This window comes from Rhamphochromis longiceps, linkage group LG12 (genome assembly GCF_057381845.1).
Source record: "Rhamphochromis longiceps isolate RC_006_pf linkage group LG12, R_longiceps_female_GT1.1, whole genome shotgun sequence".
NCBI lineage: Eukaryota > Metazoa > Chordata > Actinopteri > Cichliformes > Cichlidae > Rhamphochromis > Rhamphochromis longiceps.
The window spans coordinates 26,458,280-26,469,468 of record NC_140568.1 but is presented as its reverse complement, the minus strand read 5'-3'; the positions used below and the strand labels follow the sequence as shown (position 1 = coordinate 26,469,468).

The window sequence follows — 11,189 nt, the reverse complement described above, 5'->3', positions numbered from 1 at the left end:
CAGTTTGGTGAGCCACTGGGGCACCTGACTCAAACAGGCCATCCTCCACAAAACCCTCATTTATAAAGTTATCTAACCTCTGTTTCAGTGCAGATAGCTAACAACAGAGAACCACTTACTGCTTCAGAGATAAAGAGTGAAAGTGGACACTATATCCTTGTTTTCAACATAAAACTCATTGCAGCAATGAGTGACTGCAGCTTTTTTAGTTTCCTTATTTTCTTTCTTTGCTTAACGTGCTTTAAAATCTTTAATTTCAAAGACTCTTTAACACATTCCAGCTTTGAAGACGGTGCTAAATCTATGACAGGTTTTTAGAGTAGGACTCCAAAGTGTAAATTAACGTTAATACCTATAGTGTTTCATACTACTCAAGATTACAGGACTGAAAGCACTTTGACTCCGCCTTTTTAATATTACAGGAAGTGAAGTACCCGCAACATACAGGGTTGTGGGGGGCGTGGATTTACCACTGCTTTTGATTTCTTGGTGTTGTTTTTTTGTCTGTGTAATATCATGACATCGTAGGTATCGAACCGGTTGGCCAGATGTTTTAACGCAACGTTAGCGTTGTTCGTTAACTTGTCGTTTTCTTCTTCATGTTGCTAGTTTTGGGGCGTAGCACTAGCTAGAGGCTAGCTAGCTAGCCAGGTTTAGCTGAGCTTTTTTGTAGCTAACAGTTCTCTGAAGGACAACAGCCTTAATCTTTAACAAAGAAGACTTGGGTAAGAGTAGTACCAATGTCACTCCAGATTTACATGTAGTGACAGAAGTATTAGCACTTATCCTGGGGCATTAACAGCGTCGTTAACCGTTCACGTCCCTGCAGATGAGTGGCCCTGAAATCTGATTGAGCCGGGGAGTTAGCAAAAACATGTCCTGTAAGTCAACTAAAGTGGCTCCGAGTGTTGATTTCGACCACAGCTGCTCTGACAGCGTGGAATATTTGACACTTAATTTCGGCCCATTTGAGACTGTTCATCGCTGGAGAAGACTCCCTCCGTGCGATGAGTTTGTTGGTGCAAGGTAAGGTGTGGACAGCTGAGCAGCAGCAGCATCTTCACTCAAACTGAATACCTGTGGTTTTACTGAACTTCATGCGGCTTCACGCAGGCGCAGCAAGCACACTGTGGTGGCTTACAGAGATGCAATATATGTGTTCGGGGGAGATAATGGGTAAGGGCTACAAGACTTCTGCAGACATTTTTCAGATATATGTGTTATTATATGTATGTGAGAATTCTGTGTCACCCAACAGCAAAAACATGCTGAATGATCTGCTTCGCTTTGATGTGAAGGACTGTTCCTGGTGTCGGTAAGGCTATAGCCTCACAGCCGCAGTTGGTTTGATTTTACTTCGTTGCAATACATATCACAATCCACGGAATAACCCAGATTAACACACATTTATGACTGATGACTGAATGTAGTGTAAAGCGCTTTGGGGTCCATAGGGACTAAGTAAAGCGCTATACAAATATAGGCCATTTACATTTTAAGACCATCATAGTGTGCATGCAGTGAGTATCAGAACAAGGAGCACTAAAAAGTAATCATAAAGATCAGTTTATTTCCACAGTGGACACTTTTTGAAAGTATTACAATACAAGACACCAAATCAGCCAGAGTATATATAAAACATACACAATCTTAACCATATAATAAAATAAAAGTTGACACATGTCTATAATTCACAGAGCTTTCACCACTGGAACGCCACCTGCCCCCAGATACCACCACTCAGCTGTGGTCTATGGCAGCAGCATGTTTGTATTTGGTAAATCCTTCATTATCTATAAAAATCCTTCATTTTATCCATTTTAAACTCTGGTGGCATTTCTGTAATGTTCAAATTTGATATTTTCTAGGGGGCTACACTGGAGACATTTACTCAAATTCAAACCTGAAAAATAAAAATGACCTTTTTGAGTACAAGTTTGCTACAGGACAGTGGACTGAATGGAAAGTGGAGGGAAGGTAATGTATTAACTCGTTTCTTTTTAATAATGACCAAACATTGTTATTGTGTGCCATGATATTATTGTATCTTGCCTCCGTGGTTCCCACCCTTAATACTTTAGGGTTAGGGGTGTCGAACTCCTGGCCTCGAGGGCCGGTGTCCTGCAGGTTTTAGATCTCACCCTGGGTCAACACATCTGAATCAAATGATTAGTTCATTACCAGGCCTCTGGAGAACTTCAAGACATGTTGAGGAGGTCATTTAGCCATTTAAATCAGCTGTGTTGGCTCAAGGACACATCTAAAACTTCCAGGACACCGACCCTCGAGGCCTGGGGTTCAACACCCGTGCTTTAGGTTGTCTGGAGGATAAAATATGTTGGAAAAACTGTGGGCTGGTTTCGCATGTGCCTTTATGTTTACTGGCTAAACTAAAACTTTGGAGGACCTCACACTGTGCACAGTTGCCTTCTACTATGTCCTAGCATGACAGCCCCCCCAACTCCAAAATCCTCTATTCTTCGCAAAATTGCTGATAAAAGTTAAGCCCACCTCCTTCAAAAATTAATTTAAGGTTCAAATTAATCCCATAGTATCTCTAATCCTCAGTCTTGCAGTCTGCTTAGTTTAATCCAGGACAAGCAAAATCTACAACTGTTTTAAGTCTTTGCAAGGCCCTTTGAGGTACAGAGGCAAATAAAAATTTAGTCTGGGACTATACTTAAGTGTTGTCATTTGAAACTAGTCCTAAAAATCCTGCATCTCTGTTCCAGCTTGCCAGTGGCCAGATCTGCACATGGGGCCACAGTCTACAGTGATAAACTCTGGATATTTGCCGGTTATGATGGAAATGCCAGGTATGTATGAATTTTTTATTTCATTTTCTGCAGATGTATTTGTTTTTGTGCATAACCTTGGTGACTATTTCGCCCACGTATAGGTTGAACGACATGTGGACCATCAGTCTGCAGGACCGAGAGCACGCGTGCTGGGAAGAGGCATGTTTCATTCATTTTCACAACAAAAGAGAACAACATTTAAAGTTAAAGACTCAGAAACTCTTGGTCATTGTTCATGTCTGTCTTTCTGTCTTTGTGTCCATCAGATCGATCAGAGTGGTGAAATTCCCCCGTCTTGCTGCAACTTCCCTGTCGCCGTATGCAGGGACAAGATGTTTGTGTTTTCTGGACAGAGTGGAGCCAAAATTACTAACAACCTCTTTCAGTTTGAGTTCCAAGGCCACATGTAAGCAGCACCCTTTTTTATATCATTCAGCTACTTATACTATATTTACCAGCATTACCCGACACTCATAACTCCCATGTTCTCAGGTGGACACGTATACCAACCGAACATTTGCTGCGTGGCTCTCCTCCACCTCCGCAGAGGCGCTATGGACACACTATGGTTGCCTTTGACCGGCACCTGTATGTATTTGGAGGTGCTGCTGACAACACCCTGCCCAATGAGCTGCACTGCTATGATGTTGACTCTCAGACCTGGGAGGTGATCCAACCCAGCCATGACAGTGAGGTATGAAAAAATTTGGAAAATGTTCATTGTGTTTGTGATATCATTCATTTGTTGACACAAAGAACTATGTTAGTAGATATGGAGGTGGATGAATGATATCACAAATATTATTTATTAGGACAGTAAATTATTAAACGAGAACACTTTGTTCCTGTACGCTCCATTCCTATCTATTGTACTATTTCTTAATGTAATGCAAACACAATATGTTTGGAAAAGCTGTTGAGTGATGAGCCATTTTGAGTTTACTTACTTTACATTCTTCGTTGCTGTAGACAGTCTGCATTTTGTTGCAGAAATTTGTGCAAGACAATTTATATTATTGTAAATCATAGTGGTATGGTGTTCCTTTTGTGTCACCCCAGATAGGAATATAAAACACATGTAGGTGAATTTTACAGATATGCAATTAAACTCTTATCTTTTTTTGTTTTTGTTTTTTCTCAGATGCCCAGTGGGAGGCTCTTCCATGCTGCTGCTGTGATTCTGGATGCCATGTACATCTTTGGCGGGACTGTGGACAACAATGTCCGCAGTGGGGAGATGTACAGATTCCAGGTTGGTGTCAAATCACCTCATTGCTGAGATATACTACCATAGTTAAAAAGTCTGTCCTGCCTTAAGATTGATTGCTAAAACTTTCACTTTTGTAGTTTTCATGCTACCCAAAGTGTACCCTCCATGAGGATTATGGCAAACTGTGGGAGAACCGTCAGTTCTGTGATGTGGAGTTTATTCTGGGCGAGGTGAGTTTTCATTGCTGTAAAACTGGAAGCCAAGCCTCTAAACTGCTGATTAAAGCGTCAAGGTGAGGTGCCGGTTTAACTACATGGGTTGAGTAGGTTACCAGTATGCTCTGAGGTTGTTGCATGGGCCTAGGTTCAAATCTGTCCCAGACACCTTTGCTGCATGGCTTCCCCCTGCCCTCTTCCCCAGCTTTCTCAACTGTCTTCTTGTAATAAAAATGGTGAATGGCCTGTATTTGTATAGCGCTTTACTAGTCCCTAATGACCCCAAAGCGCTTTACATATCCAGTCATCCACCCATTCACACACTGGTGATGGCAAGCTACATAAAGGCTCACAAACCCAAAGGCAATTCTTGAAATTCATGGTGACTCGCACATGATCTGCCAAACTTGTTTTTTTTTTGTTGTTGTTGTTTTTTTCCACTTGTCTGACTTGACATTGTTGTCTTGTTTGCAGAGTGAAGAGAGAGTCTTGGGGCATATCGCCATAGTGACTGCAAGATGTCAGTGGTTGCGGAAGAAAATCCTGCAGGCTCGAGATAGGCAGCGACAGGTTAGGACAATGCACCAAGTGCATCTCCTCTGACACATACAAGACTGTCAGTGATCTCAGAAGATATTTATAAATATGAAAAATCAGGCTGATTATGTAACTCTGTAACCTATTCCACATCTTGGAAATCAGAAACACGGTGAAATGGTGACACAACTTCAAGCACCTGTGTCACAATTCAAATATTAAATGGCAGAAAGGTTTAGAATTGAATCCACATCCTCCAACCTGCACTCTTCAAGCTGTGCGGCATCATGAAATGAAACACCTTTTTAAAAATTTTTTTTAAAACAATGAACACCGCAGGAGAGGAAACAATTAGTCGTGATCACATCATGATTGGTTGGTTTCCATCTCCACTGAAATAGGTTAGAGTGGCGATATTGTCATAAAGAAAGAGTAATGATTTGGTAATTATCTGTAATAAAAGGCTAGTGTTTGGTATTTGTCCAACAATAGTGTTGAAGGGGAAAATCAAGGAGTTATTGCTCGTATTTTTTCAGACACTCATATTTATAGAAAATTAACTCAGTCCAGACTTAATGCGCAAAGTGAAGCTGCAAATGTAATCATTTTAGTTCATTTTCAGCTCATCCGCCATGGCGAGGCGTCTGTCGTCGGTCCACAGTTCACAAGAATATCTAGTCCTACAGTATTCGTCAGAACTGAATCAAATTTAAAGGTTGACCTAGTTGGGTCTTCACCCAAATTGTGCGCAAAGTCAAGGTCCCCATTTTAGTAACCCGTGAAATGTAATGGACTGGATGATGAGCTACATTCTCTAAATTTCAGTTTTATGAAAAGTCAGTGAGGCTTTCACTACAGAAAAGGTGCGGCAGCATAAATATTGCACATTTAATGCTTTAATGAACATATTTATCTAAGCTTGTAGGTCTGAGGCATCAAGATATATAATATAAGCATTTGTAAGAGTAATGGGTCACTGGTGTATTCACTGAGCCAGAATGATAATTGCATACTTTACTGCCTTACAGAAGACAAAACAGGAGAGCAGTGAGGATGAAGGAGCAGCTGGAGGCTCAAAAGATATGCCAGCAGGCAACAGGCCATCGGGCACACAGCCGCTGCTGGAGGTATCCATCAGAGAAGCGGAGGCTCAGCCTTTTGAAGTCTTAATGCAGTTTCTCTACACAGACAAGATCCAGTACCCTCGCAGAGGTACCACTCTGCTCATGCTTCTCACATTTGGTTGTTACCAGTCTTGCTGCAAAAGAGAGGGAAAATGTTTATTCGTGTGTGTATCTGTCTACACAGGTCATGTGCAGGATGTTCTCCTGATTATGGATGTGTACAAACTGGCCCTTAGCTTTAAGCTTTCCCGGCTGGAGCAGCTCTGTGTGCAGTACATTGAAGCATCAGTCGACCTGCAGAATGTTCTCAGTGTCTGTGAAAATGCCAACAAACTGCAGCTCGACCAGCTCAAGGTACGTCCAGATTAAATGTTAACAGCTGAAAAGCGTCTTATACTGACCTCTAGTGGTTAAAGTTTCTTAATTTCACTGCTTTTCAAACTGTTGGGCTGGAACATGGACGACCATGGTAAAAAGATGGAGTGAGGCCAAGTTAAATGAATATGACTCTAGTCTGGAAAATAAACAAACAAGAGTTTACGGATGCTGTCCTGCTAACATTTTGTTCATTAAAACTCAAAAAAAGTTGTTTCTGATTGTTTAAAACTTATATATCTTCCAAATTGAGTTGATTGGTTCAGCTCCCCGTCACTACCAGATCTACTGCCCATTTGCGCATGTGCGAAGGTAACTCTACTTGGACAAACTGCCCGAAATGCGTTGACAGAAACACTTCAGGGATTTTGAGTCATTCTGCGCTCCAGATGCGTTAAATTTTTTTTTTTCCGCGTTAGTAGTGATGCCGGCTTGATTTGCGTTAACGCTTTAATTTTGACAGTACTAGCTATTATGACACTAATACCAACATCTTTTTTTCTTTCTTCAGGAACATTGCCTTAATTTTGTGGTTAAGGAGTCACACTTTAACCAGGTTATCATGACGAAAGAGTTCGAGCATCTCTCCACTCCCCTGATAGTGGAGATTGTGCGACGAAAGCAGCAGCCTCCTCCTAGGGTGTACTCTGACCAGCCTGTGGACATCGGGACCTCCCTGGTGCAGGACATGAAGGCCTACCTGGAGGGAAGCGGCTTTGAGTTTTGTGACATTATTCTGCTGTTAGATGGTCACCCACGGCCTGCACACAAAGCCATACTAGCAGCTCGGTCCAGGTAGATCAGCGTAGATTTTATGGATGGGTTATTTTGTTTTTGTTTTGTATTTTTGGTACCTTACTTAAGCTGAATTTGATTTAATGTGGATTTTATGCTCCTGTGCCGATAGTTGACTCTAGGTCTACTACTACTAGATCTACTCTAGAGTAGATTTGATTGCTTTCTGTAATGGCTTGATGTTGTATCACAGTTGGTCATGGTCCATTTCAGCTTAATGGTGTGACTTATCCTTTTGATACTGTTACTCCTCAGTTACTTTGAGGCAATGTTCCGCTCCTTCATGCCCGTGGACGGTCAAGTAAATATATCCATTGGTGAGATGGTCCCGAGTAAGCAGGCCTTTGAGTCGATGCTGCGTTATATCTACTATGGTGACGTGAACATGCCTCCAGAGGATTCCCTGTATCCTTTTCAATTGTAGAGTTTTTTGGGGTTTTTTTTTTTTAACTTTAACATTTCTGCAAATATAAATAAAAATGAAATGAGTAAAGATAGCCTAGATAATAATAATGATTAATTAATTAATTTCTGTCTAAAAACAGACCTCAATACTTTTCTTCTGTTCAGGTCCTTAAAAAACACAACATATTCCTACAGAGACATTTGTATCGAGTACAGTTTGTATCACTAACAGTAAAACTGCTGGCTCGTCACAAAAGAACTCAATATTTAACATAAAAAAGGTGTGAACTTTTTATCTGTAAGTTAGAAGATGGTGATGTTTAAGTTAAGAGTTAGTGTTGGTTAATGTTTATAAATGGTTTATAAGTAGATAAGTTCAGGGACACAATGAAATAATTCATAAATATGTCAATGCCAGAAACAAAATAGGGCCTAAAATGTTTCTGTTATGGAGTTGTTAAATTTGCAGTTTCATATAGTGAGTTTCTAAATCACACTGAAGCTTTTTCGAAAATTAAGCCACATGGGTTGTCAAAGCACCCGGCCTTACTTTTTGGTTAATGTGAGTTTCATTGCGGTAAACTTGGTTTACATCCTTGACCCTGGATTAACAGCTATCTGTTTGCTGCACCATATTACTATGGGTTTTCTAACAACAGGCTGCAGGCTTACTGCAAGCAGAATCTCGAGATGAACGTCACTGTGGAGAATGTCTTGCAGGTATTGTGCTTTCTCCCAGGGGGAGCAGTGACCTAATTGGACAATGCAGTCCCTCACTTTTGTACAAAATAAATCATTTCTTCACTCACTTCTCTCTCGCTATCCTCTCTCAGATTCTTGAGGCAGCTGATAAGACCCAGGCTCTGGACATGAAGAAGCACTGTCTCCACATTATTGTCCACCAGTTCATCAAGGTGGGTGGGCTTGTATCCGAAGCCCTGGGGGTTTGCTGCCCACTCACTGCAGCTGAGCTAACCCTCTAGTCCCCTCTTCTTTGCGGGAGACTGACACCTTTGGCCTCTTAGTGGATCACCCTCCATCTTCTGCGTGAAGAGGAGACTGTTTACAGGCTGGCCGGCTGTACAAGCACCTCATCACATTGCGATGAGGTGTCGCTCTGATTATTGTTTGTTATCCAAAGGAACAAAGAAGCACTCAGTTTTCACTTTACTTCACTGGAGTGTTAGCTCTGCTGTATTTCTGTTAAGCTTTTATCTTCTTTTTATCTTTTATCTTCATTTTGTTGTGCATGAGCAATCAAGTGCTGCTTATTCCCCATTTTTGACTCATTGTCTTATCTTAATTTGCTGTTCTTTTTTTCATTTTTTTTGTTCTCCTCCCCTCCCAAAGGTATCCAAGCTCCCCAACCTGAGGTCTCTCAGCCAGCTGCTGTTGTTGGACATCATTGAGTCGCTAGCCACACACATATCAGACAAACAGTGTGCCGAGATGTGCTCCGATATTTAGGACGGCTCTTTTCTACTCTTGCAGAAGCCATACATCCCTGCTCCACCTAATCATTCCTTGCATGTGTCATACCCCATTCAACTGATGCCTTTTATCCACACTGTATCGAGTTGCTATTGTTGTTGTTGTTGTTGTTGTTGTTGTTTGTCCCTCTGCATCTCAGCGAGGAATGAAATCAGTGAAGGAACCAGATTGTACCTAGAATTGTTAAATAGTGTAAAATTATCTTTTCATGTATAACTCTGCTTTTATTTATTTTGTACAGACAGACCTTTTTTGCAAAGAGATTATTCTGCTCACTGTTGCTTTGGCTTTTTTTTTTTTTTTTTATAAATATACAGGTTACTGTATATTTTCACAAGTGTGACAATAGAAATGGATTCAATTTCATCAGATGTATCATCTCAATAAACCATCACATCTATTAAAGTCAAATGGGTTATTTATCTAAATCTCTATTCATTTAAGTTTGTATTATTTACATATGTCTTTTGTGGTAAAGAATCCAAATCATATGAAAATAATTATAATATATCTCTGTGTTAAGTACTGTTGCTGGCACATGTCTTTGTGATAATTCTTACCATTAACAAAATCTGTGTATCCTACAATACTGAACTTAGTATTTAGTGATATTATTCTGTTATCATGCACTTGAAGCCTTAATAAATCTCTTACAGAATGAGTCATGTGTTCTGTGCCTGTGCTCTGATTCACCAGTATACCAACGTGATTGAAGTTTGTGCGCAACCATTTTGTCAGTTAATCAATAAACACAAAGGAATGTGTCAAAAAACTGAAGTTTTTCTGAAACCACAGAATTGATTGATTTAACCTCTCTTTAGAAGCTATTGTCACGTTGTGTTATCACGAATCTTCTGGGCTCTAGATTCGTGATAACACTACACAAAAAGAATAAAGTCATCTGTTAGAGTCTCTAACAGATGACTTTATTCTTGAGCCCAAACCTAACTTTTAAACTGCTTTTAAATCCTACAGCCATCTGTGCAAAGAGCCGATAACTCCATTATGTCAGCTTTGCCTAAAACTACAGCATTGGCCATCCTCACTGGCTTTATGCAGGGACCATATTAGACTGGATCAGCCGGCAGGTTGTTTTGCTGTTTTTAGTGTTTGGGGTTAAAGTGGGGCAGCAGTCCTCATCCAGTCCAGCAGTATAATTTTTAATTTTAAACAGCTGATGTTTAAAGTGAAATATTCAAAGACACTTTTGTTGGCCTTACTGGTGCTAATCTAAAATTCAGACTACTGTTGCAAACTAAAGCCAGTGCAACTTAAACACAGTGTGAAAAAGCTGAAGGTCAGACCTTGACCTTTCATTAAATTAGCATGTCCGTCAGGGGTCTCAGTTTCCACAGATCCATGCATGATAAGTTCAGACAACACTCCCTGGTTTGAGCGGATGAATTCCTTTTGAATCTGCAAGGTTTTGCACTGCAGCGATTTTGGTTTACTCACGTGATCTAAATTAAATTAAGTGGTTTAATTTTAATTATTCATTTGAGATGTGTTATAGGTTCTTATGTATGTACTGAGGTCACCCTTAATAATCCCAGTATGAGATGAATAAAACTAAAAGAAAAGTATTTTCTGAACGTTTATAGTAAATTTTGTTCATGGGACTAAGACAAAATGTTTGTCCTAAATGCAGAGGCATTATATTGGTTTTCTACAAGCTGGCAGTTGTACTGCAGGATCTGTAACAACCCACAGAGGAATTCCCAAAGTGCTGGACTCTTTTGGACTTTTGTATTGCTGCAGTGAGCACAAAGTGCTATTCATAGTAGAGATACTTGAGAAATTTTGCAAATCAAAATAAATATCTTAAACAAATAATATATAATCAAAAACGAAAGACCATACCTCACCTAATTTTGCTGAAACGTTTAAAGTTGTACTGAAGTTCACAGTCACGTGAAACAGTAACTTTTATGTCTTTCTTTTTTATGTGCCCCTCATGCACAGGTTGCTCGTTTCATTCAAGTTGACTTGTGCAAACACACGGCCCAGAATCCCTCTGCTCATATCTGGTTTCATTTAAATACAGAGTTCGTTGTTCACTGGGATGACATTGAACACTGAAACCAAACAGTATGGCCGTTGTTGTGTGGTACGAGATTTTCTCCTACTTATCAGGTGCATTTTCTTAAAGAAGTAAGAAGTGGGCCGTCCAGGTCTGTCCAGCAGGTGGGACGAGCTACAGAGCCACTTGGATGGCTTACCTAACTTTACTTAGATTTGG

The 11,189-nt window shown here is 40.3% G+C and overlaps 1 protein-coding gene across 1 annotated transcript; it reads left to right on the top strand.

The window, feature by feature from the left end:
• The first annotated feature begins 436 nt into the window (after positions 1 to 436).
• On the top strand, positions 437 to 9,325 carry lztr1 (leucine zipper like post translational regulator 1). The gene is made up of 20 exons (XM_085425438.1): positions 437 to 725; positions 830 to 1,026; positions 1,114 to 1,176; positions 1,259 to 1,315; positions 1,698 to 1,777; positions 1,869 to 1,977; positions 2,733 to 2,816; positions 2,900 to 2,957; positions 3,065 to 3,204; positions 3,291 to 3,492; positions 3,940 to 4,050; positions 4,146 to 4,238; positions 4,698 to 4,793; positions 5,789 to 5,972; positions 6,069 to 6,238; positions 6,771 to 7,054; positions 7,310 to 7,459; positions 8,074 to 8,179; positions 8,293 to 8,373; positions 8,810 to 9,325. Exons 2-20 carry the CDS (start codon positions 875 to 877, stop codon positions 8,924 to 8,926), a joined length of 2,337 nt encoding a protein of 778 aa, XP_085281564.1. The 5' UTR covers positions 437 to 725; positions 830 to 874; the 3' UTR covers positions 8,927 to 9,325.
• The last annotated feature ends 1,864 nt before the right edge of the window (positions 9,326 to 11,189 follow it).